We start from the raw sequence: 27159 nt of genomic DNA, 5'->3' as shown, positions 1-27159 counted from the left end.
GGAACACGACCCTAGAGGAGACCGGCCACGTGATGCAACTAGGAGACAGGGCTTTAAGCTGTAGGATTCACAGCCTCACAAAAGATTCCTGTGAGTCAAGGATGAAGAGCAGACACTCAGTACCTGGACCTGAAGGGAGGGTGCAAATGATGGGACAGCAGGTGTCTCAGCAATAGCCAGCAACTCAAAGCCCCTTCCAATCTCACGGCAAAATATAAGATCCTGGGGGCTGGCCTGGTGGCACTGTGGGTAAGGTCACGTGCTCGGCTTTGGCGGCCCGGGGTTCACAAGTTCAGATCCCGGGCGTGGACCTAATGCACCACTTATCAAGCCATACTGTGGCAGGCATACCACATATAAAGTAGAGGAAGATACATACAGATGTTAGCCCAGGGCCAATCTTCCTCAGCAAAAAGAGGAGGATAGGCAATGGATGTTAGCTCAGTGCTAATCTTCCTCACCAAAAAAAAAAAAAAGATCCTGGAACCACAATTCAAGCCTGAAGATGAGAAATAAGTGAGGTTCAATTTCCCACCAGTCAGGTAGGATAAGAGAGTATAATAGGAGTTTACTTTTATTTAAGATTATCAATAAATGTGATACTTCCCACACACATGAATTTATAAACTGAGAGTCACACTTGCTATAATTTCTATAGTTCAAGGGTAAATGGATGACACCTAGATTAGAATGATTGCAATGAGAAGAAAAACACATAAAAGTCCTAGAGATATTATGCAGGAATAAGGAACAGGGCTTGATCTGCCCAGAACCTACAGAAAATCCCAGGAAGCTTGTCCTCACCTCTGTCACTCTCTACCCTTAGGCATCCCTATAGGGGACTCAAGTAAATGCTTTATGGGTTAGTCTTAGCATCCATAAATTATGATGAAATGCAACTTGAAAAAGCTTTGTTCTGGGCTGGCCTGGTGGCTTAGCGGTTAAGTGCGCGCACTCTGCTACTGGCGGCCTGGGTTCGGATCCGGGCGCACACCAACGCACCGCTTCTCCGGCCATGCTGAGGCCATGTCCCACGTACAGCAACTAGAAGGATGTGCAACTATGACATACAACTATCTACTGGGGCTTTGGGGGAAAAAAAAAAGGAGGAGGATTGGCAATAGATGTTAGCTCAGAGCCGGTCTTCCTCAGCAAAAAAAAAAAAGAGGAGGATTGGCATGGACGTTAGCTCAGGGCTGATCTTCCTCACAACAAAAAAAAAAAAGCTTTGTTCTCTCCCAAGGCTGTATGTTAGTGCTCAGGTGGACAGGGTAATAGAAGAAAGGATGAGATTTAGTCATTGAGTTTCTACTTTGTGTCAGATATGATGGGTACTAGCAATACCTAGATTAATAAAACTCTGTTCTTGTCCTTGAGATGTTCATAATCTAGTGGGAGGGATGGACATGCTGACAAATAATTAAACTCGTTTGTGTGTGTCATAACAGCACTGTGGATAAATGCTCTAGATGCACAGAGGAACGAGTGACGAGCTCTGCCTCAGGAAACCAGAGAAGGCTTTACAGAGAAGGTGAGATTTAAGTGGGTTTTATATGATGAGTAGGAGCTCAACATTTGGATAAGAAAGAGAAGAGCATTCCAGGCAATGGGAAAGGTATAGACAAGGCATGGAGGCATAAAGAAATAGTGAGCTTGTGGTGGAGGAGAGAGAGAGGGAATGAAAAAGAAGTTAGAAAAATGAGCCTCCCAATATTTTCAAAAGATTAATTAAATTACAAACATAACAAGTGATTTTGCAAATTCACTGGTAGGTTACGACCTATTTCCAAGCCTCAGAGTTGGCATTCACAGGGTTAAGTGGGATTATCATATCTAAGAAGAAAACTTGATTGCACTCAGTGAAAAAGATGTTCTGCCTGGAATTGGCCCCTACAATCTTTAACCAAGGACAGACTACTCACATGATGAGCACAGGAGAGGTAGCTGTTCACATATTCACTCCAAAAGGACTTCTGAGGTACACCAAAGAGAAGTTACATGTCATCTGGTGTATGCTCCCAAGCTGGAGACCATGCAAAGGGATACAGACACTTAACTACCCTTAGAGAACATAATAGCCTCAGGCAAAACTTCATTTTCCTCTCTGTTTTTCTCTCTGAAGACTTCTTACCAAAAACATGTTCTACTTCTTCAATAATATCCAACCTCATAGCCTTTTTCATCTACCAAATGAGCAACTTTCAGAGAAAACATTTTAGTTTAATACCCATATTCCAGGAGTCTGGAAAAAGCCTGGGAACTTAGAGGGGCCCATCATACTGCACAGCTTCAAGCTTTCTGCCCCAGGGCTCACTTCTCTTTAGGCCCTACTCCTTCCCTATCTTTGGCCCCAAAGACACAGGCAAGAGGGCTATGCTAGCCTACTATTCTTAGTAACTTCATGTAAAATGTGGCATAAGAAGAAAATACCCCAAAACCTCAGCGAGTTTTTTCTTAATAATGTGCCTCAAGATTTATTGAAACATCTGAATCTCATTTTCAGCATATTAAAGATCTGGGTTGCAAATGTACAGGTTCTGTATTTTGTGATGTACTTCTGACAGAACTCAAGGATCAGGAAAGAAAAGATATTATTATTGATAGATTCTTTGAGGGTGAAGGGAGGGTCTTAGAAAACTGACTTCAAGTAAAAAAAGAAAGGTAATTTGGTTTTACTCTTCAAATAAAAAGTGCATTTGATTTTGAAAAATAATCACCAAGACTCACATTTTTGTGTTTAACAACCACCTTGAAATTGGTCTGCCTCAGAGGACACCATGATTCTGGGCTACCTTAGCATGAATGATTTATGACATTCATGAACTTGGCAACTACATCAGTTTTTCTAAACCTGGCACCCAATACCACCTGCACGTTAAGTGAAGATATATGATTTATAAAACTCACCTCATTATGCAGAGGTACATGAATTGTCTTATATATGCAGTCTATAACTCCCAAGACAGATAAGGAGGCAGCTATGTCACAGAATTTATGGCTCCTTCTTGCTAAAGCTGAAGTTTTGGAGAAAAACTAAAGAAATAACTAGTCTTTTGGAGAAAAATAGCTTTAGCTAACCATTACATCCCCAAATGATGAACCGGCTATAGCCCACGGCTATATCTTACAGGAACAAAGGGGCTAACGGTGAAAGTCACTTTAATCGCAGCACCAAACTATTTCTACATTTGAATGCTGCAGTAATAGACAGAACCTAAGTGACTTTGGAAATATTAAGTTTGGTGCCTAGACCTCTTGCTGAGATTTCTCATCAAGTGGCCCAGCCACTGGATTTCAGAGAAGAGAATTCATACCTTGGTCTGCCCAATGGCTTTCTGTGTGCACTCTCAAAGTGAAAAAAAAGCAAATGCTGGTTTAGATTCTAAAATGCAGCTCATTTTCAGAGATTTTAGAAATGTAGCGAATCTCTCCCCACACTCCACAAAAAAGTGGAAGCACGGAGGATTCAGTGGAATAAAACTTATGAATTTCAAGAAAGAATAAGATTATATAGACAGCCATTAAAAATGACAAGTATATGGGACCAGGATGACAAGCAGATATCTTTAGATAAGATAATGCTAAACATAAAAAGCAGAACACAAAAATGGAAAGCACACATACCAATTGGAAAAAGACAGTGACAAGAAAATATGGTGTTGCCAGTCTAGAGATTTTCAATAGTATAAAGCTAAACGAGAAGCAATGAAATTCTAAATAATTTATTTTCAAATATCCCTATCAGTCAGAAAATAGACACATATTCATGTCTGCTAACTGTCCTTAATCCAAGAAGCAGCTCGTCCCTCTCTCCTCTGCAGAGCTCTCTAAACAGTGTTCCACCCTCTCTAGCCTTGAGAATATAGAACACCAGCACTCAAATATCTAAGGTAACAGAAGAAAGTTGAAATGTAAAAAGTTTTCAAGTAGGGGTAGGAATTTAAATTACCTGGAAAAAAGGAATGTGGGGAACCCACTTTCAACTTTAAAAACTAATTATTAAGTCACTTGATTTCTGAAATGTGTCTGGGATTTGTCCAGTTCTGACTTTGGGTTCTAATAATCCCTTACGTCTGCCTCATCCAATGTGGTTGCCCTAACTCATGGAAATGATGCTCCACTCACAAAATGGTGCCCTAGGGCAAGAGAGCAATATCAAAGAACCACAGATTATGCATCAGGAAAAGTGAAGCCTCTTTGGCCACTGGCAGTATATCCAAGAGAAAAGTAGATGCATAAGGAAGAACTGCATTGGGGTTCAGGGACTCAGTTACTACTTCTCATTAAGCTACCTGTAGACACTTGACCACTCAAACACAGATGCTATTCTCCAGGGCTCTGGGTGCTAGTGCCTTTAATCCTGAGAGTGACATCCCCAGCTCAGGCCAGCGAGCCTTCCTATAAATGGAATGCAAGGGAAGTGGGGACGCACCATACACACATACACAAACACCTACATCCCAGCACAACAGCCCGGGGCAGACCTGACTTCCTTCTGGGAAGCCACAGAAAGCTGCAGAGAGCACACACAGGGTGACCTCATCCACAGCCTCCTTTGCACTTAGCCACACTTAGAAATAGTTCATTAATCTAGGGTGGAAGATAGGTGTTCATAGACCCTTGACAGCTATCATGCTCACAGACCCCTTTTCTCCCAAAGAAGGGGTCATAAGGCTCCTTCCAGGTAAACCAGCTTGCTTCACATCATGTCACGCGCACACACACAGTCACCACCCCCACCCCCACTTCAACTGCTAGTTGAATAAGCCAACTAATTGGCACCTAAACCAAAGGCCTATGATCTGACCCAGTGTCCTTGAAACAACTTGGCACTTTTCTGTGCCCTTACTCTGCCTAACAAAGGCACTCCATATGGATGGTATTGTTCAAGCCACACAGAAAGGTAGCAAGGGTGGTGCAAGCAGCCCTGGGATATACTTGGGTACAGGTAGAAAATATTCAAATGTATTTATATTTATTTTTATCTTTTCCATTTTTATTTTCTGCTTTTATATATGTTAAATAATAGTACTATATACACATATACATTTTATAAATACATAAATATATACACGATGGAGGTGTGTGCTCAAATATTTTTCTAATAGGGATGTGTAATGAAAAAGTTTGGCGACCAGAAGACACCATGGTGCTTGGGATGTTTCTAAGTAAGGTCTGGTCCTTAATCCTCACCTCACCCCCATCAGAATCTCCTGTAGAACTTGTTAAACATGCAGATTCCTTGACCCGCCTCAGCCCTATAGGACTTAAATCTCTTGGAGTGGGATGCTTAAAGAGCTTCCCAGTAATTCTGATGCCTACTGAAATTTGGGAACTATTGTGATAGAAGAATTAGAGAAGCAGACATAAAGAAGCTGAGCTATGGAAAGGGCAGAGTCAGTGCAGATGGGAACATCAGAAGACCATTTCTGAGATGAAGACCAATAACTGGCCACTATAGCCAGGTTTTGCTGAGGCCTGACCAAGGAAGAGGAGCTACTCTCCTTGTTCTTCCAGAACTCTGGCTCTATAGGTATTGAGACAATGCCTATACTTCCCCAACTAGCCTTCAATTAAATCCTCATCACCTAAGGAAACCTGGGCACTTCCTCTTCAGATGGTTGGGGAGCAAGGGTGAGGAACGTTAGGAACCAACAGCCCCTCACACACAGAGAGTACGTTATCCAGTCGAACTTAAAAGATAGCTGACATAATTTCACTAATCATGTACCTTAAGAAGTGAGGATAAGCTAGGAGGAAGAGGTTATAGGAGCCAGAGTTGTCTATAAGCATTTGAAAAAGGTCCTGTACTGACTCAACATTTAATCTGAAATCATGTGGATGATTTCTAAAAAGTATACCAAGTAAAAACAGAGGCTGTAGAGCAGAAGCTAACACTGTGTGACCTTGGGCAACTAACTAATTCTCTCCATTTCATTTATTAAATGGAAGGTTAGGGGCTGGCCCACTGGCGTAACGGTTAAGTTCGCACATTCCGCTTCAGCAGCCCGGGGTTTGCCACTTCAGATCCTGGGCTCGGACATACTCACTGCTCAGCTCATCTAGCCATGCTGAGGTGGCGTCCCATATAGACGAGCTACAACTCTATAACTATAATACACGACTATGTACTAAGGCTTTGGGGAGAAAAAAAAGAAAAAGAGGAAGATTGGCAAAGAACGTTAGCACAGGGCCAATCTTCCGCAAAAACAAAACAAAACAAAAGAAAACAAAAAACTGACTTGTCTTAAAAAAAAAAAAAGAAAGAAAGGTTAAACATTAAATGATATCTAAGGTCCTTTCTGCTTCTAGAACCCAATTTTGGGCTCAACTCCAAGTTCGGGGTTCCTATCACTATAACATGCTGATCAAGAATAAATTAAAATTCTGGCCCTTTAAACTAAAAAATTCAAAAAAGCCTCGTATATCCTTAAGAATTAACTATTAAATGGATTTTCATGAAGAGCAAATCTCTGCTTTTGTCAGCTCTGCCTCTTCGCCAAATAGGGACTTCATGCACAGGTCTTTGACCTATCGAATAGCCAACTGTTTTCCAAACCTGAAAGAAAGTCCAGAGTGAGGTTAACTGACTAATTTTTACACTGTACAGTGAGACTGCATTATCACTGGAATGTAAATGTCCTAGCTAATCAAAGTGATATTTTATTTTCATTTACTGCTGCCTTACTTTTCTTTCAGGGTCATCCTCTATTTCTCTTTGCTCCAATCCAAAGAAGGACAGGTTCGTGGGTTACCAGGCATTCGGTATAAAATGAAACCTGCTAATTGTCACCACCCTCGGGGACAGAGACATCACCTGACATAATACTTCCTACACTTCACTGGGGCAAGCTCTGTTAAATCAGGTTTCAGTGGAGTGACACCGTGTAATGTACTCCAATATAGTGTAGCTAATGCCAAAATGGAAAAATGGGAACTGTCTCCTGAAATCTGTTGCAAGTACATGAAAAATTCCAAGGAGAATAAAAGTGACAAATCCCTGCAGTATGCCACATTTTTATATCATGAAGATGGAAGGTGCCACAGCATGATACTCATCTTTGGGAAGACTGAATAAAACATCAACTGAGTCACCAATTTAAAGGAACTGCCTTAAAAAAACTTGATCCTATTAGCTATATTACAGATTGAACTTTCTTTATAGTTGTCCTGGAACCTAAACTACATAAGAATTTTTTAAAAGCATTTCTAACTTTTTTATTCCATTGCCTAAAATAACTGCTGCTAATAATGGATTAGGCCAGTATTAGAAAACTCATCTTCAGTATATGAGGAGGTAAAAGATCAGACCCAGTTTGGTTATGAGGCAGCAGAGCCTAGTGGTTAGCAGTGTAGGTTCTGGAGTCAGACAGTGTGGCTTCAAATTCTGGTGTTACCATTCAATTGCTGTGTGACCCATATAACATAACCACTCTAAGCTTCAGTTTTCCACATCTGCAAAATGGGAAGACCAAGAGTATTTACTTGAGACCATTCTTGTGAGCATTCCGTTAGAAAATGTATATAAAGTGGGCTGGCCCTGTGGCTTAGCAGTTAAGCGCGCACGCTCTGCTATTGGTGGCCCAGGTTCGGATCCCGGGCGCGCACCGACGCACCGCTTCTCTGGCCATGCTGAGGCCGCGTCCCACATACAGCAACTAGACTGATGGGCAACTATGACATACAACTATCTACTGGGGCTTTGGGGGAGAAAAAAGGAGGAGGATTGGCAATAGATGTTAGCTCAGAGCCAGTCTTCATCAGCAAAAAGAGGAGGATTTAGCATGGATGTTAGCTCAGGGCTGATGTTCCTCGCAAAAAAAAATAAAGAAAAAAAATTTAAAAAAAAGAAAATAAAGAAAATGTATATAAAGCATTTAGGACAGTGTGTGTGGCACTTAAGTAAACATTTAACAACTATTAGTGATTACTATCTAATGACAATTACTATTAATGGCTAGGAGTTAAATACTTAAAAATTCAAACTAGTTTCCTATCTTCAAATATGCTAATATAGCAATCATGCCAGTTAGAATATAATTAAAAATACAGTATTCACAGGTATTTGACAGCTGCCTCTTCTGTCTGGTAAACATTTACCCATATGCAAATTATATATCAGCTCCTTTCACTTTCCAGTGTGACACTGAAATGACAACAGAGAAATGAAATACAGTACTGTGCTGTATGGTGAAGAATTATACAACCTGGCTATAGATCTAACTGTCCATTCTTATGTATTTGCACCCTATTTCTTTTTAGACTCTGGCTCATTTCTTCAAGCCTTTAGGCTGTAGGCCACGTTAATTTTTTTGTGTGTGTGAGGAAGACTAGCCCTGAGCTAACATCCGATGCCAATCCTCCTATTTTTGCTGAGGAAGATTGGCCCTGGGCTAACATTGGTGGCCCTCTTCCTCTACTTTATATGGGACGCCTCCACAGCACGGCTTGATAAGCAGTGCGTCGGTGGGCCCCGGGGCCGGGCCTGTGAACCCCAGGCTGCCCAAGCCGAATGCACGCACTTACCCGCTGCGCCACCAGGCTGGCCCCAGGCCACGTAAATTTGTGAAGCAGTCCAGAAGCCTGTCCTTCATTCTTGCGAATAACAATACAGCCCCATTCTCAGGCTCCTGCTTTGAATATCTAGAGCTACCACATCCCCCTGGTGGTCATGGTGTGTATTTGCTAGGCTCTTGGGGAAACCACCAGAACCTCAATCATACAAGTATCCACAGAAACATAGTCTCAGACACCCTTTGGCTAACACCATTTGATTCCAGGATTCTTTTGATTGACACTTTGTGGCTTTTAAGAGTATACAACAAGAAGGAAACAAAAGCAAACTCTTAAGAGAACCAGTTGAGAGAAGAAGGAAGTGAGGAGAATGTAGTTACTCCAATTATTCCACTTGCCCTCTTTTCTCCCTGCCATATACAACATAAGGATGTAAAATTTTCAATTTCTATTTTGCTTCTATGTTTAATATTATTCATCATTCCTATTTTCTTCTGCATCAGTATATCAGTAAATCTCTACAAATAGGCGTCATTAGCCTGTAACTTTGACAGCCTCAGGCAAGTCTACCTCTGAGGGAATTAAAAAAGACAAGAGGAATAAGAGTATTAAGAAGACCAGTGAGGATAATAATAATAATAGGATAATAATAACAATAGCTAACAACTAAGTAAGAGTTGGGGGGACTTATTATTTTTCTTACAATCTGTATAATCTATAACCAATGTTATGTTTGACTTTTCTGTTTATTTTCTTACTCCCACTTCCATCCCCCTCACAACGTAAACTCTTCAGTTATCTTCTTTCCCGCCCAAAGTTGCCCGAACATTTCCTTCACAATTCCTCACACAGTAGTGGAGCAACTTTCTCTTTTGAAATAGGACTTTAAGGACAAACTGCTTCATTTCCAAAATGAAGCTCAATCTCACTGTCATCTCATCAGTGAATTCACGTTTTGCTTTCACTGTATTCCCACCACGTAGCACAGAGCCTGACACATGGTGAGCACTCCAGTACATATTTGTCGAAATCAGTGAATTAATTCCATCTTTTTCTTACCAATCTGAAACCGGTCACAGCACAAAAAGGCCACTGATATCTTGTTACAGAACCCACAACCTGTCTCTAGCACCAAGCATGAGGTTTTGAGATGGGCCTGAGGAGCCTCAGTCATGCCCAGCACAGGCGGCCGGGGAACCGCCTGAGCTCAGGTATTTTTTTCTCTTGATGGTTGGCGTGATAATTAGCATAACGCCACCCAAACCTGTGTCAACGAAAGGCTGCTTTACTAGTTCGAAACCTGAGGTCTCTGTGGTAAACACAGCAAGAATGTGTCCAAGGTCTGTATATCCAGGTGTATTTTATGTTACTGTAATAGTAACAGACAGCCAAACAACGAACAAAGGAGGCGGCCGAGCAACCAACGTTCTAAGCCTGAGGTTTATACACAACAAAAGCCCAGGACAAGATGGCGCCCTCCGCGAGGAGCGAGAGCCGGGAAAACGTCAACGCGCGCGGTGTGTGCACGCGCCCGGGCTCGCTCCGGGTTACGTTCATTCGGGCCAAACTCACGTGCGCTGGTGCATCCAATGAGTGCTGTAGTTAGACTCCACCCCCGTTTTCCGCCACTCCCTGCGCACATGCCCTCCAGGCCCTTAGCAGGATGCCAGCTGCGCAGGCGCAACAGGCCCCTCCTCTCACGCAACTGACGCAAGGAGACTGTAATCGGTTCGCAATTTATCCCGTGTGACCTTGAGTCTTTCCTGCCTCCGAGGACCGGGGTTGTCCAAGATGCTGCCTTTATACCTCTCATAGTCCCGTCGCCTCTCGCTGAGCCCAGACCTACCGCAGCTGGAAAGGAAGGACACTGTTTTTCCAACCATCGTGCTACGAAACGTATTAGCCGTACACCCTGACTCCGGGAGCGGCGTTCAGGTAGTCTCCCGTCAGGCAGTGCGGGCGGTACCTCAGCGGAAGAGCGGGCCTCCAGGCCGCAGCGACCAACCCCCGCCCCCCCACCCCACGTGGTTGGAGGTTTCCAGAAGCGCTCTTACCGCTGAGCCGCGGAGCTCCTGGCCGTCCGAGAGCCTTTTTGCTGTCTCGTACTCCCACCACCTAGCCGCCATGATGAACGCCAGTCGAGCCGCGGCAGCGCGTCTTGTCGGCGCTGCAACCTCCCGGGGCCCCACGGTCGCTCGACATCAGGTAAGGAACTGCTGGGCCTTCCCCCAGGGACTTACGGCCTTGGGCCTCAGTGCGGTAGGCCGCGCCCTTCGGGGTCAGAATTCTCCGGGAGAGATCTGGAGTGAAGGAAGATAACTGGCCTTCAGTAATTAGCGCTGCTGGTTCAAGGCATAACTCAGGGTTTTGTCTCCATGTCTCGGGCCTTGCTGAGTCACACTCCTCGCAAGCCTAGGATCTTACTCCACGAAGTAGCAGATAGTGGTCCCGACCGTCTTTTCTGTGGTTGATCGGACAGATTTGGCCTTAGGAGCGAGGGACGCAGTCTTTTGGGAGGGAACCGCTGTTCTAATTTGCGTTTTCACCTACGAGTCGAAGGACGACTGTTTTGTGTAAAATACGTGTGCAAGGATTCCGTTTCTGTGAGGAAATGAAGTAAGAGAGGCACCCAAACAATGAATTCAAAATCAAGCTACGATTTGTTTGTTTAGAAATATTTGTCCAGTTGGTTTTTCAGAATCTTTGGTGTGAGATTGTCTCCCTTTGTTGTTTCGGCAAAAATAAGGAGATCAGGAAAAGGTCACAGATCAGGAAAAGGTCACGGAGAAGTTGTTCATCTTCGTGTAAGACCAAAAACATACATCTTTGGAGAACAGGATTTGTGACTCTCTTTGCAGTCACGTGTGGTTATAGGAAGGCTTGGAAGTAGCCTGCGGTTAGGTTGTAACAAAGGTCTTTGATCCTGATTGGAGGCCACTCCAGACAAATTTTTTTCTAAACTGACTCCACAAGATTACTAATCCTATTCCCCTTAAATCAGTTGCTTGGCAAGGTCAGGGGAAATGTCTAAATAACTTAGATCTATATCTGCAATACACGCATATGTAGGGCTTAGCTATACACTGCTTTTAACAAATTGAGAAGTATCTAACTAGTATTTTGTAATGCAGGGATTCTCAACCAGGGGCAGTTTTGCCTCCCCAGGGCACGTTTAGCAGTATCACAATTTGGGGAGCTGTGCTATTGGCTTCTAGTGGTGGAGGTTCAGGATGATGCTAAACATCGTACAATGCACAGAACAGCCCCCCCACAACAAAGATTTGGTTCGAAATCAATAGTGCCAAGATTGAGAAATCCTTTTGTAAAGTAATTCAAGGTAATTTTGTATCGACTTATTTTCATGTGATTTATTTGAAAAATTCATACTTGATTTATTAAATTTTCATGCTGTTTAAGTAGCGTAATGCTTCTTATACATGGAATACTTTCATTTCAGTATATTTTATGATGCTGCTCAGTTAACAGAATGAAAGTCTCAAACTTGCATACGTTCTTCAGAAGAAAAATTGGAAGAAGCCCGTTTTCATATGTAGTTGGTGTCTGATGCAAGTTTTTTTTTTTGTTTTTTAGGATGGCTGGAATGGCCTTAGTCATGAGGCTTTTAGAATTGTTTCAAGGCGGGACTATGCGTAAGTGTTCATTTGCTTTGAGAGATAATAAGTATTAAACCCAAGAGCAGTGGTCTCTAAATTTGTGATTAACTGTTGTGCTCAGAAAAAAGACATATTTATATTTGTTTATAGATTATGTAATGTACTATTGTCCACAGTATCAAGTATTTTCTTATGTGTTCCTGCAACCATTTGGGAGACCACTGTTAAGATAACACTAACCATAGCATTGTTTTAAATGTCTTACAGATCAGAGGCAATCAAGGGAGCAGTTGTTGGTATTGATTTGGGTACTACCAATTCCTGTGTGGCAGTTATGGAAGGTAAACAAGCAAAGGTGAGCATGATTGGAAGCTCTGGATCATGTAGTAGTAGCCAGTACCCAATCCAGAATTCTCTGTCCTTTGGCTTAGATAAGGGACATTTTAAAAGCTGGTTTTAAGCCCTTAAGACTCTTGTGAGGTCAACCTTTGTGCTTAATTGCATGGTGCTGATAGTTGAATGGATTTGACTTCCTAGGATTTAAATGTGTCCTATAGAGGTAAGTATAGAGGTAAGACTATTAAGTTACCATTAGTACCCATTGGGATGACTCGAACTGTTGGTTACTTCTCTTTTTAGAGTCTTGCGTTTTTGTGAGTTCAACCAAGGCTGGAGGTGCAGAAACAGTCTAGAAGCAAGTGGAGCTCCACGTAATGCATGACCACATCCCAAGTAAAGCACGTTCTTAGGAGCTCCCTGCTCTGGAGGCTGTTCCTCTTGAAGCCTACTTACTGTGTTCTTCTCAAGATTTAGAGCACTTGGGATTCTTTTTTTGTTGTTGTTGTTGTGAGGGAGATCAGCCTGAGCTAACATCCGATGCCAATCCTCCTCTTTTTTGCTGAGGAAGATTGGCCCTGGGCTAACATCCGTGCTCATCTTCCTCTACTTTATATGGGACACTGCCACAGCATGGCTTGACAAGCAGTGCGTTGTTGTACGCTCAGGATCCGAACTGGCAAACCTTGGGTCACTGAAGTAGAGCGCACGCACTTAACCACTGAGCCACCCAGCCAGCCCCGCACTTGGGATTCTTGAATTGGCTTCTTCACAAATGTTTTTTAATATTCCTGAAACAGCCATCACAAAAAAATTTAGACATAGATTTAATTCTCCATATGGAAGGAAAGATTACCTTGTCCCAACATCGAGTATGAAAGATTGCATTTAAATCTATTTATTCCAGGTTTTTTGTTTTGTTTTTAGTTTAAGTGGTTTTGAAGTAAAGACTAAAGATATTTTAAACATCTGTTTCCAGTGGTAGGTATTTACTGTATCAGCATTCATAGAGCAGAAAAGCATGCCCATTAGTACTGTTCTTGAGCATTTGTTTTGTGATTTGGTGCCTGTTTTGTGTCTTAAATGATTGATACAAAGACAGCAGTGGTGACTGGAACCTCATTCTTTATCTTACTTTGGGAGTTTTAGGTGCTGGAGAATGCTGAAGGTGCCAGAACCACTCCTTCAGTTGTAGCTTTTACAGCCGATGGTGAGCGACTTATTGGCATGCCAGCCAAGCGACAGGCTGTCACCAACCCAAACAACACATTCTATGCCACCAAGCGTCTCATTGGCCGGCGATATGATGACCCTGAAGTACAGAAAGACATGTGAGTAATAGCAAAAGTATAGTTATTTGCAAAGACCATACGGCAGAATCTTTTCAGCAGGATCCCCGATTAGGTCTTTGCTGTGTATTGACATGATACATGAAGATTTGGGTAGTCATTCCTGGACCATGTAAATTCGTGTTAAACCCATAAGGTAGATAATGGCATGGGCTCCATTATGTGCAGATCAGATATGTTTTCAGGGTTCATCTGTATTGTAGCATGTATCAACACTTCATTCCTTTTTATGGCCAAGTAATATTCTATTATGTGGCTGTATATTACATTTTGTTTATCTGTTTGTCAGTTAATGGGCATTTGGGTTGTTTCCTCTTTGGGGCTATTCTGAATAATACTGCTATAAACATTTGTGTACAGTTTTCTTGTGGACATCTGTTTTTATTTTTCTTAGGTAGGGACCTAGTAGTGGAATTGCTGGGTGTTAGGAAAACTGTGTAATTGCTTTCCAAAGCAGCTGCATAATTCTTTTGTTTGGGGAAAAAAGAATGTTCAGGTTTCATCAGGATGTTTGTACATGTTAATGATTGCTTTCTAAAGGTTTCCTTAAATCCTGAAGTTCTCATTTGTTCGCTATGGATCTCTTGGGGTGGGGGTTGGACTTTCATGGTGTATGGTAACTTTGTCATGGTAGGTTGCACTGGCACATTTTCACGAATATAAATTTTGTCTTTCAGTAAGAATGTTCCCTTTAAAATTGTGCGTGCCTCTAATGGTGATGCCTGGGTCGAAGCTCATGGAAAACTCTATTCTCCAAGTCAGATTGGGGCATTTGTGTTGATGAAGATGAAAGAGACTGCAGGTGAGAAGGTTTAATCACATCTTGGAAAGTTCGAAGAACTGTATGATTCCTCTGAAATCACTAGCTGCCATACGTGTGTCTTTGTAGGAGTCTGGTGGCTTTTATACAGAAAACCTGGGAATGGCAAAACATTGTTACTCTTCATTCTTTCCCTGCAGATTCTGAATTTATCTTCCATGTTTTCCTAATGGTGCTTGCTTGTGTCCCTCGCCACCCCCCCCCACCCCCCCGTAGGGAAGTAGCTTTCTGTATTGAAAGCCGAAAGACTACACATTAAGCTTTTTGTCTGTTAGATAAAACTTAGAACTTCCTGTTTGAAGAAACTAGTAACTTTAAATCTAAAAAGTAGGTTGTTGTAGCTGGTGAACCTTCACTAAAATGTTAAAGGTGAGATTTTGGGTTTTCTACCAGTATCTTTAATTGGAGTGTTTTCTTCCAAGGTCTCTACATCTTGTGTCACATGCTGAAAAACTGATGGGTGCTGTGACTTTAAGGCTATATTAGTAAATCTCTTACCTATTTCATCTGACAGAATCTCATGACTGAATTTCATTCTTTGACTCTTTTCCAGAAAATTACTTGGGGCATACAGCAAAAAATGCTGTGATTACAGTCCCAGCTTATTTCAATGACTCTCAGAGACAGGTGAGTTCAGTTAGTATTCTTATTCAGGAAATTAATTGTACTTGGGACACAAGAGTGGAAAATGCTTTTTTCTGTTTCTTTAGGCCACAAAGGATGCTGGCCAGATATCTGGACTAAATGTGCTTCGAGTAATTAACGAACCAACAGCTGCTGCTCTGGCTTATGGTCTAGACAAATCAGAAGACAAAATGTAAGTTTGTGCAGTAGGCTCCACCTGGATTTGTGAGACTGAAGTTCATAGAACTGTGAGACTTACCCTAAATCATCATCTTGGTTTATTAGTGATTGAGCCTTGTACTTAAGACTAAAAATGTACTGCCTTGACCTTCAAGGCTGTATGGTTTGTGTTTTACATTCATTTTAAGACCGTTCCTTTGTTTATATATTTACTTTTAGGTACTGGGCTATGGTCTTTTTTTCCCCCTTGGTATGTATGTTGGCAAGTGTTCATCCAAAGAGTAGTTGAATACTGTCAATTTTGCTTTTAAAAATTGAATTTATTTCAACTGTATGTTTTACATGTAGCTATTAGGACCACATGTTAACACACATCACTTAGTAGTCAAATTTCGTAATTATTATACCTTGGGGAAAATAGCCAAGTTTACGTTTGTTTGGTTATTGAAATTTATATCCTTGTGATAGGTTTTGTTCCTTAAGGCCTTCTTTTTTCTTTCTAGCATTGCTGTATATGATTTAGGTGGTGGAACTTTTGATATTTCAATCCTGGAAATTCAGAAAGGAGTATTTGAGGTGAAGTCCACCAATGGAGACACTTTCTTAGGTGGTGAAGACTTTGACCAGGCCTTGTTACGACACATTGTGAAGGAGTTCAAAAGGGAGGTTAGTTACCAGTGTGGTTGATGTGTAGACATTGGGATATTGAGAGTTTCTTGTTCAGATTGCTACTTGCATTGTTTACAATTTTTTGCCCTTAATAGAGCATTGACTTGACTGAAACTATTGCATTTCAGTTTCATGGATGGACTAAACTATTGTGATTGTTGTAGCTTCAGATTGGGAACAAACAGATAAAAAGGATATGGCACTTGGTGTACAGTATTGGAAAAGGGATTCTGGAAACTCCTTTTTTGAGCTAGAATTCTGTAGCTGGAAAGAACCAAAATCAGTTCAGCCCTCTGACTCCAGGCACAGATAGCTGTTTCAGAAAGGTTTTCTATTCCCCACAGATTTTTAAGGGTAATAAGTAATTCTTGCTTGTTTATAAAGATATGGCTTATCACTGCAATTTAAATAGTATTCATTACCTCAGTAGTACTAGTATTGTGTGTCTTCCCTTTGTAGACAGGGGTTGATTTGACCAAAGACAACATGGCACTTCAAAGAGTTCGGGAAGCTGCTGAAAAGGCTAAGTGTGAACTCTCCTCATCTGTGCAGGTGAGATGTGGACAAATTCTAATTTTTTTTTGGCTGAGGAAGATTTGCCCTGAGCTAATATCCGATGCCCGTCTTCCTCTTTTTGTGCCGCCAGCACAGCATGGCCACCAAGACGAGTGGTGTAGGTCTGCGCCCAGGAACCAAACCTGGGCTGCCAAAGCACAGCATGCCGAACTTAACCACTAGGCCACTGGGGCTGGCCCTCCAGCAGTCTTGATGGATTTTTTAAGCCTGAGTTTATTTCAATATGTTCTGGTTGGCCTAATGTCAGTCTAATCTTTTTACAGTTTTCTGGTTGGTGGTAAATGCCTTTCCTATGAGCAAAGGAGCAGTGTGTCTTTTATGGATGAGCTAAAATTTGTTAACTACCCAAATCAGAGGTTATATATACTGGAGCCAAATAATAATTAAGACCTGAATGACACTGAATATGCTTATTTGCTTTAAATTAAAGATACTAATTGTAAAATCTAGACTAGCAGTGTGCAAAATTAGAATCACTAGCCTGGAAATATTAGGAGACTCTTAGAACTTCTGCTATCTTCATTTAAGACACCTCTTTGTATGAGTCTCTCATTGTGTCTCATTTAATTGTTTGGATCACCAATCTAGAAAGTGAGCTATGAAACCTGACTCAAGGCTGGGGTATATACACCTGTGCAAATTTCCCTCTGTGGGCATCAGATTTGCTCAGCATCTGTTAAAGGTGTTAGCCTGTGTTGTTCTAGTTCTGAGAGGTGAGAGCTTCACTTGCCTTAGCCACTTAGAACAGAAAAACACAAAGCATGTTAGGTTCGGGTCAGAGACCCAACAAGATGAAAGGCAGAAGATCTATTTCCAGTTCTCAGGTGGCAGCAGGAAAGCAGAGCCTGTGACTACTTTAGTTATTAGTTTGATCACCCACACTGGGAATTATAGCAGCTGTCATTGTGTTGGTAAAGTGGTTGACCTTCAGTCAAACCTGGATTTTTTTTTTTTTTTTAAGTAGTTAGGAGTGACGAAGTTGTACGAAGTCATCCATGATATTGATGGTATTGCCTTGTCCCTGCTATCAGAGTGGCAGAACTTGGCAACACGATGGTTAGGGTTGGGTTGAAATATGTGTCACTGCCAGGGGATAGCTTATAATTCTTTCCAGGGGCTTGACACTTTTTGGAGGAGATGTTGGTTGGTTTTAGTGTGGCTGTATCTTATTGATAAACATTTGGATTGTTTTCCAGCATTTGTTATTATAGCAAGGTGTATTGAGCATTCTTGTACATTAATGTTTGTGCATGTGTGATTGTAAATCTATAGGATAAATTTCTAGAAGCATTTATTACCCTTGTGGAGTTTACAGTGTGGTTTGGGGAGATGGACATTAATTAGAACATCATATATATTAGTAAACGTCAAATCATAAGTAATGTAGAGGTTAAGAGTGGCTCTGTAGGCAGACTGCTGGGGTTTAAGTCCCTATTTCATCACTTATTAGCTGTGTGACCTGGATGAATTAACATTTCTGTTTGTTTTCTTATCTATAAAATGAGGATAATAGTGCGAGGATAATAGTTCTACTTTCCCCCTTGGAGTTACAAAGTTTACTAAATTAATACATATAACATGCTTAGGACAATGTGTAGTAAATAGTAAGTACTCTAAATGTAAGCTGCTTTATTGTGGTAAAAAGGCAAAGTTTGATTTACAGTTATAATAGAGGAGCCTGACAGAGGTGTCAAACATAGCAAGGAGAGCTTCTGAAAGATGAGTTGATCTGGAAAAGATAGAGTCAGGTATGAGGCTCTGGGGTGAAGACTTGAGAAAGGGCTAGTGTGACTGAAGTGCACACGGTCAGGGGGAGCATGGAAGATGAGGCCACAGGCTTTATAGATTTGAGATTGGGTGTCTGTGCTGAGATAAGTGAGTACGAACCACTGAAAACTTTTAAGTTGGGGCAGTAACATGGTCAGGTTTGGTTTTGGGAAAGGGGCTGTGGCTGAGGTGAAGTGGAGAATCCTTCATGGGGGTCCTGTGGCAGAGGGCAGCCTGAATGGATGTGGGAAGACGTTGGGAGGCTATTGTAGCACATCAGGTGGTGAGAGGAAGGACTTGGACTAGAGAAGGTAGTGAGAGATACGTGGTTAAATTTGAGAGAGAGAGGAGGGATGAAATTTTGTGATGTACTGGCTTTAGAGGGTTGAGAGTCCTGAGTTTTTCAGATTGTCATTAACTTACAGCATATAGAACTGCGCTAATAATGGTAGTAGCCACATGTGGGTATTTAAAATTAAAAATTCAAATCTTGAGTTGCACTAGCCATAAAATTTCAAGTGCTCAGCCATATGTGTCTAGTGGCTGCTGAATTGAACAGCACAGATAAAGAATATTTATTGCCACAGAAAGTTCTATTGGGTATCTTTGCTTTACATAATTCTATTTTTTGGTTTGGTTTATTAATATTTTGTAAAGAAGGAAGTTGCCAGTGGAGTTCTTTAGTGTCACTGTTTCTACAGAAGGTGTGCTAACTCTCACTATTTATTAAACATTTAAATGTCCAGGGTACTTTATCTGAAAAAAGGTGGTTAAGGACTTGCTCCTCTCAATCTTTATTCCCTGTTGGCCTTGCTTTGATGTGAAGTTGGAGGGAAGGCATAAGTTAATTCTGTTCCTAAGGGTTCACCCCTGGGACACCTGTTTCAGCATGATTAGTGATGTTTTGTTAGTCTTAATATTCTTACTCTGTGCCTTACTGAGATGTGCGGTTTATTAAATAGTGGATGTCACATGGTGTGACTGTAGAAGTGTTAGCTGCTCTCCATGGATGTGATGGCAATAAAGTCAGTCCTTCTAGTTCTCTCTAGTTCTCTTTAGCATTTCTGTGGTAGCTTTTTTCCTGTCTTCCTAAAAGTTATAAAGCTCTTGCTTGGTGGCAGGTGATTTGGTTCAGAGCATACCTTTGACATTTTTCTTCACGTACGTGGAATACTTTAAAACTTGGTAAAAGAAAACGGTATTGTGATTCTTTTTTTTTTTTTATAATTTTATTTATTTATTTTTTTCTTCTAAAGCCCCAGTAGATAGTTGTATGTCATAGCTGCACATCCTTCTAGTTGCTGTACGTTGGACGCGGCCTCAACATGGCCGGAGAAGTGGTGCGTTGGTGCGCGCCCGGGATCCGAACCCGGGCTGCCAGCAGTGGAGCATGCGCACTCAACCGCTAAGCCACGGGGCTGGCCCAGTATTGTGATTCTTAATGTACGTTTAGTGGCAAGACAGTTCACCATCTCCTGAACGGGCATTTTGCCTGCTTCTTTATTCTTCTTTGTTAATAACAGATTCTATAGTGTTTACCTCTGGGAAGAAAAGAGGTTGAATCTTAAAGAGTCACTGTCTTGGTGGCTATTCATTTAAAGTAGGTTTGATCCTCACTGTGGCTTTCAAAGTCTTCCTGTCCTAGGTTATGGTCTTATTTTAATTGAAGTATAACAAAGAACTTCACCACTACTGGTCTCCCTGCTTCCTTTGTAGACAGACATCAACTTGCCATATCTTACAATGGATGCTTCTGGACCCAAGCATTTGAATATGAAGCTGACCCGGGCTCAGTTTGAGGGGATTGTTACTGATCTAATAAGGAGGACCATCGCCCCATGCCAAAAAGCCATGCAAGATGCAGAAGTCAGCAAGAGTGACATAGGAGAAGTGATTCTTGTTGGTGGCATGACTAGGATGCCCAAGGTATGGACCCATGGAATTCTTGGTATGGAGAGCAGAGAGAGCCAACATGTAATGTTTTCTTGGGACAAATGGCTTATGTTGTTCAGGGACATGAATATGTGGCCTTTCTGCCACGGTAACGTGAAAGGGGGATGAAGTTGTGCCCTCTTTTCTTAAAGGGTCTAAGAAAAAGGGTTAGAAAGGGCAGAATGTCTTGGGAGTGGTAGCAAGGAGGATCCTGAACTTCAGTCCTGCAGAATTTTTAGGAATGAAACAAAGTTTGAGGTTAGAAGTAGCTTAAAACTTTGGTATTGACTAGTCTCTAGGGGCAATTTTGGACATGTGTCATTGCAACAGTGTTTGGGGTTTCTAATTGCATCTCTTCAGCAGAGATGTGTGCAATGATGCATTTTATTCATCAACACATCATTCTGAAAAGACAGGTGTGTGGAAAATAATGACTGAGCACAGAACCTGTTGAAGGTGCAATTCTTACTTTATTGCTTGAATAGAATTATCTTGGGCTTTGATATTTTCTTAATTTTTACTTTGGAGTAAGTGGGCTTGGGAAAATATGCACACAATAAACCTGAAGGAAAAAAGAGGCTTTGAACCAGGCTTTGAACCATAACATTCTTTATGTTAACGAATTATCCCAGGTGCTATTCAAATAGAAATTTTTCATGTGTTGTATGGAAAACCAGATAACAAAACTTAGGCATATTCTTCCCAAATTTAAAAGGGCTATGAATGAGATACTCATGAGTAAAGTATATGTGTTACCTGCATGATAATACTTAGCTCGTTAACAAGAACTCAACTAAAAAATGGTAATTTGCATAAACCTTCTTGGATCTGAAGCAGCCTGTCCTGAGTTGGTGGGGTCTTGGGATACACATGTGCTCTTCCCTGCCCATTTCAGGCAGTTGCCCTGAGTAGTGGGTGACAGGTTCTTTTTTCTTGATGCTCAGGTTCAGCAGACTGTGCAGGATCTCTTTGGCCGTGCCCCAAGCAAAGCTGTCAATCCTGATGAGGCTGTGGCCATTGGAGCTGCCATTCAGGGGGGCGTATTGGCCGGTGATGTCACTGATGTGCTGCTCCTGGATGTCACTCCACTGTCTCTGGGTATTGAGACTCTGGGAGGTGTCTTTACCAAACTTATTAACAGGAACACCACTATTCCAACCAAGAAAAGCCAGGTAAGAGCCACCTCTCCCTACCTGTCAGAAATAATAGCTTCTGTGAGGTATGTGATTGCAGCCACTTTTGTGAGCTTTTCCTAGAAGTCTTCCCTTTGTGTTTTGCAGTCCACAGTAGTTGATTGTGGGTGGTAAGAATCTTGTCTTTTGTTCTCTTGTTTTTATTCCTGGAAAAGTTCTCTTTACCTGTCTGCCAGTGGTGGTGATTGTAGGAAAGGCATCAATAGTCTCTCCTTCACAGGATTAAAATAACTTGCCAAAAGGAGCCTCATCATTTGGGACTGAATTCCCTGTACTCCTCTGTTCTCAAAGGCGGTAAAAAGAATGGCCTGGCCAAGGCTAGGGGAGTATGCTTGTCTTCCAGGTGAATGATGAGGGTCCTGAGATACCAAGCAGGGCTATTTGGACAATGGCTTGTTCTTGGATTAAGAATTATTGCCTGACTTGCCCAATTTTGATATTTTTCTGAAAAACTATGCCTATTGCTATATTTGTGCACTGATGTATTGCCAACACATCATTCTGAAGAAGAGTGTGTGATGACTTTCTGTGACTAAGCACAAAATACATGTCCTGTCTCTGACCTGTTTCCCTAGATGACCATGTTTCAACATCTTGCTTTGTAGCTCCTTCTCTTGAGGCGTTCTGTGCTAATGCTACATCTTTGTACAATGCATTTCCTTAGCTGAAACAATAGCTATTGTATGCCTTTTTGCTGTGCTAAGCCTACTCCTTTTCCCTGCAAAAATATAAGCCTTTGTTCTGAACATAGTGTATATTAGGACTCTTCCAGTGTTGGGATATGAATTTCTTCCTTTGGCTTGGACTTTGTATAAAGGGAGTAGTGTAATCAGCCGGGCAACCCAGGAAGTTTCCTTCTCCCTAGGTGTTTTCTACAGCTGCTGATGGACAGACTCAAGTGGAGATTAAAGTGTGTCAGGGTGAGAGAGAGATGGCTGGAGACAACAAACTTCTTGGACAGTTTACTTTGGTAGGTATTGGGAATCCTGAATATTATGCTCCTCATTCTTCTTACTGTAAAGTTAGACTATTCTAACCCTTAATAATAATACCATAAACTGCTTACAGACACAGACATAGTCTGTGTTATCTTAACACAGTATACAGATGAATTTTGCAACTGGATACCCATTGCTTCAGGTTTTATCTGAAAGCCTTGCTTGTGCCTTAGGAACTGCATCAAGTTTATAAATGTAAGAGCTAGAGAAATGTTGATAAACAATGCTAATTAGGAGAAATTCCTGATTACTACCTTAAAAGACATTTGATATTGCTTTGGCTTCTAGTCAGCATTGCTTATTGGTTCTTAGTGAGATGAACAGTAATGGAGAGGTTTGTTCTCATTCACTCTGTACCCAGGTACATACGGCAGTTATGGTTATTGGCTGTAGCCAACCTTGACTGGTATAAGCCCTGTTTATTTCAGGCAGCAATGAAACTACTACCCTTACTTATAAACTTTGTGTTTTTGTACATTTAATTAAGTGAAAGTGTCACTTGTTTCTCCCAGGAACCAAGTGATTTGTTTCCTAGAAGATAGTATAGGTTTGGAAATAGAGCACTGGACCCCTTTGTGAGAGGAGCTTACTCTGGGTATTTATTTATTTTAGATTGGAATTCCCCCAGCCCCTCGTGGAGTGCCTCAGATTGAAGTTACATTTGACATTGATGCCAATGGGATTGTACATGTTTCTGCCAAAGATAAGGGTACAGGACGTGAGCAGCAGAGTAAGTGCTCTTATTTATCAGACTGTAAGAGTGAGGTGAGGGACCTTGGTGTTCCTCTCTGTTAGGAACTAGACCATCTAAGTTGTGCGTATATTTTCCCCCAGCCTCAGGGGAGGATGGTGAGTCCTCTTTGCCCCTTTTCTCCTCAGTTATCAGATTCAAAAACAGGTGTGGTGTTTATTCCCCAAAACAGGCAAGCCACTGAGCCTCTGAATTGCTGAAGTTTTGGTAGGCAGGCAGGACAGTTGGTCTTTGTATATTTCAGACCCTTGGTTTTCTTCTGCTTATTATAAGGTAACAGGGTATTCATTTTCTTCATAATTCACGTCAAGATGGGCTACTCTGAGCAGGAGTATTTTTCTTAATATAGGAAGAGGCATGGAATTTTACTTTGGAAGTAACGAGATGCTTTCTTTTCACTATAGTTGTGATCCAGTCTTCTGGTGGCTTAAGCAAAGATGATATTGAAAATATGGTTAAAAATGCAGAAAAGTATGCTGAGGAAGACCGGCGAAAGAAGGTGATTACTTTCTGCCTTTTCAGCTGGGAGGTGAAAGTAGTTTGGACGTGTGTCATTGATCTTACATTTTCTCTTACCTTCAATCTGTCACTCCTCCTGCTTTGCTCATAACTTGTGTGTGGAATGCTTTTCTTATTTATTCTCAGTCTTCCCATGTCAAAATTCTCATGTTACAGAATCCAGCTAAAATCTCTTACAGACATCCCAGACTACCCCAGATCACAGTGATTTCTCCCTCCTACTGTTTTTATTCTGTAACTGTATGCAGCAGTTAGCATGTTGTCTTGCTCAGTGAGGACATTCAGCCAACTGGTTGATTGGGAAGTCTTCATACTACATTTCTAATTTCTTTTAGGAACGAGTTGAAGCAGTTAATATGGCTGAAGGAATCATTCATGACACAGAAACCAAGATGGAAGAATTCAAGGACCAATTGCCTGCTGATGAGGTAAGTCCTCTTTTAAAATAGCTCAAGAAATTGAGAGGCATTGTCACCAGTTATTAAACTGTTTTTCTGTGTGGGTCTTGAAGGGAATTTAGTTTTTAAGAAATGTTTCTGAATATTACTGTTACATATAATGGGATAAGAAAACCAGAAAAAGTGAGGGTTTTGTTTTGTTTTTAAGTGCAACAAGCTAAAAGAAGAGATTTCCAAAATGAGGGAGCTCTTGGCTCGAAAAGATAGTGAAACAGGAGAAAACATAAGGCAGGCAGCATCTTCACTTCAGCAAGCATCATTGAAGCTCTTTGAAATGGCATACAAAAAGGTACAAAGGCTGATGGGTGTTTTGCTCCTAACTTGATCTTGATATAACTACTCTTGATTACTGTCACTGATGGCTCCCTTCATAGCCATTTATAGAACTGGGAGTATTGGAATTGAAAATATCTTTCCTGCCTTCTCAACTCTGATTTGGGAGGGAGGGTGAGGTCAAAGGGAAGCAATCACAGAAACCACCAACAGTGTACAAATGGGGAGGGAGAGTGGAACAAGCAGGATATGGCCCCTTCATTTTTTAGTTCATCAAAAAGTAAACTGTCAGCCCCAACATAAAATCAGTGGCTCTCAAATGTTTTCTTAACAGATGGCATCTGAGCGAGAAGGCTCTGGAAGTTCTGGCACTGGGGAACACAAGGAAGATCAGAAGGAGGAGAAACAGTAATAGCAGTAAACTTCGGAGCTGAAAGGACAACATACTATGACGCTTGGGAGTGAAGGGACTTCCTGAGCAGAAATGGGCAAACTTCAGTTTTTTACTGTGTTTTTGCAGTATTCTATATATAATTTCCTTATTATGTACATTTAGTGACTGTTAGCTATTGATCATTTAATGAGTGATAATTCCAACCGTACAAAGTGCACAGTGTTCTATCCCTAACCTGTCATTATTTTCCAGCTGCATGTTAAGGGGGGAGATGATTTATTGATCATTATAAAGACTTAATGTTGTTTTGTGCTGAAGTAGCCGTATTTCCAAGGGGTGAAACCATCTCGTATACAACAATGAAGGTAGTCAATGAACGTAGTCAGCCATAGACCTGAAATGAGACCATAGAGGGTTGAGATCCTTCTAGTTAGCTGAGTACAGCTGTACCGGGCTGTGTGTACATGGGATTCTTCAACTGAGGCCTTGCAAGGCAAGCCAGCTGTGCCGTGTTGAGAGGTAGGGCAGGGGAAGCTAGATGGATGAAAAACTAAGTTAGCTATTCATGTTAGGTACAGCTATTAAAACAAGGTAATAAGGCTCCCAAACTTTCCTAAGGCATACTTTTCTGTATCCTTGATGATTGTTCATTTTGATCCATTCTGGATTTTTTAAAAAAATAATAAATGTGAAAATCATCTTGATCTTGTATTTGTGAGGGGTAAGGCCCTGAGATTTAGCTTCAGGAATATGACATAAATCATACTTCCGAATTCCTTGACCTAGAGTCACTCAGATGAAATACAGGATTTTCTGCTGGCTAAAAATAAAAACAAGTTCAAGATTTGGAAGGGCTGGTAGAATGAAATAATGAGCATTATCACCAAGCACAAGTCTCATCAGAGGAGCTTTTGTTTTCCCTCTTAAAGCCCCATCTTGGTTTGGAATGTTGCAAGTCTCTAGATCTGTATCTGGCATGAAAAGCAGGGCTAGTATTTTCAGGCTGCATTCAGCTCTAAGTAGCAAAAACTCCAGTCAGAATTGGCTTACAGTAAAGAAACATGTCTAGTAATAACTTCTAAGATATGATTTCAGTGGCTCAGTAATACCAGGAACCCAGATTGTTTTCATATGTCTGCTCTTGCATCCTCAGCAGGTTGCCTTTTCCAAAATTCTCTGATGTGCTAATTATCACATGCTGACAACTTCAGCACCAGAAAGGTGATTGCATCTTTCTTGTATCTCATTGAAGTGTTAAGAATATTTCCCAAAAGTCTTCGAACAGACTTCCCCTCATGTTTCATTGATTATTGTCATATGCCATGCCTTAAGGACTCTGTTAAGAGCATGGGCTTAGACCCCATTGGACGTAATGCCTCCTCTTGTAATATTTTGTGATGGTATCTCAAATGGAATTTATATATACTTAAGTCAATACAATGCTCTAATGTGAAGGAGACTGTTGACATAATAATGACATTCCTGGAAAGTTAAGTGTTCATTAACACTCATTTAAAAGCTGCTTGGGATTCATATAAAAAATTCTAGGCTCAAGTTTTCAGCCACATAAACACTTGCTGGGAACCTTGTGGGATGTGCAATAATTCCTTATGAATTATTGTTTTGTGGTGTGTTGGGGGAAGATAGCATCTCTGGTTGGCCCGTGCCCACTGAATGCCTCTAGTATCCCCTAATCATTGTGATAGCTAAGCCCCTCAAGGATTCCCAGTTAAGAAGTACTGGCTTGGGGCTGGCCTAGTGGTTCAGTTCAGTGTGCTCCGCTTCAGCCACCTGGGTTCCGTTCCCAGGCACAGACCTACACCACTCATTGGTGGCCACGTGGCAACAACCAACACACAAAATAGAGGAAGATTGGCACAGATGTTAGCTCAGGGCAAATCTTCCTCAGCAAAAAAAAAAAAAAAAAAAAACTACTGGCTTGAAATATTATTCAGGATTCATCCTTGGGATCAGGGAGAGAAGGCAAGCATCCCCTGAACAAAATGGGTTCTATTAGGAAGGAAGGAGAAGAGCTGCTTGGGTAGGTACCCAAGCTGCTGTCTCAAGGTGCCCCATGTGTAGTGAACACATGGCGGTATTTCACTTGCCTACCAACAAAACTGTTATTAGTGCAAACAGCCTTGAAAGGCAAAGAGGAATTTTTATTCTTCAAATAGTATCCTTTTTGTGGT

General features: G+C 41.4%; 2 protein-coding genes and 2 non-coding genes across 4 annotated transcripts in view; 3 read left to right on the top strand and 1 right to left on the bottom strand.

The window, feature by feature from the left end:
- Nucleotides 1–10110, bottom strand: part of CTNNA1 (catenin alpha 1) — a 316163-nt gene extending 306053 nt beyond the window's left edge. Inside the window, exon 1 of the mRNA XM_058541329.1 lies at nt 10087–10110. The gene's annotated coding sequence lies outside the window, so the exon portion shown is untranslated. The remainder of the gene's footprint in view (nt 1–10086) is intronic.
- Nucleotides 10111–10292: 182 nt separating this feature from the next.
- On the top strand, nt 10293–25666 carry HSPA9 (heat shock protein family A (Hsp70) member 9). The gene is made up of 17 exons (XM_058541362.1): nt 10293–10719; nt 12106–12164; nt 12396–12483; nt 13614–13795; nt 14491–14615; nt 15187–15260; nt 15344–15450; nt 15941–16103; nt 16566–16658; nt 20166–20375; nt 21326–21553; nt 22440–22544; nt 23185–23302; nt 23728–23822; nt 24178–24270; nt 24449–24589; nt 24908–25666. The coding sequence occupies exons 1-17, from the start codon at nt 10639–10641 to the stop codon at nt 24983–24985; spliced, it is 2040 nt and encodes a 679-aa protein (XP_058397345.1). The 5' UTR covers nt 10293–10638; the 3' UTR covers nt 24986–25666.
- Nucleotides 20751–20824, top strand: LOC131410568 (small nucleolar RNA SNORD63). Its single transcript, XR_009221290.1, has one exon. It is a non-coding gene; the product is annotated as a small nucleolar RNA SNORD63 (small nucleolar RNA).
- On the top strand, nt 22047–22115 carry LOC131410572 (small nucleolar RNA SNORD63). Its single transcript, XR_009221301.1, has one exon. It is a non-coding gene; the product is annotated as a small nucleolar RNA SNORD63 (small nucleolar RNA).
- Nucleotides 25667–27159: the final 1493 nt, after the last annotated feature.

The sequence above is a fragment of the Diceros bicornis genome, chromosome 1 (assembly GCF_020826845.1).
Source record: "Diceros bicornis minor isolate mBicDic1 chromosome 1, mDicBic1.mat.cur, whole genome shotgun sequence".
In the NCBI taxonomy this organism is placed as follows: Eukaryota; Metazoa; Chordata; class Mammalia; order Perissodactyla; family Rhinocerotidae; genus Diceros; species Diceros bicornis.
The sequence above is the reverse complement of the archived record's forward strand: the minus strand, read 5'-3'. Positions and strand labels throughout refer to the sequence as shown.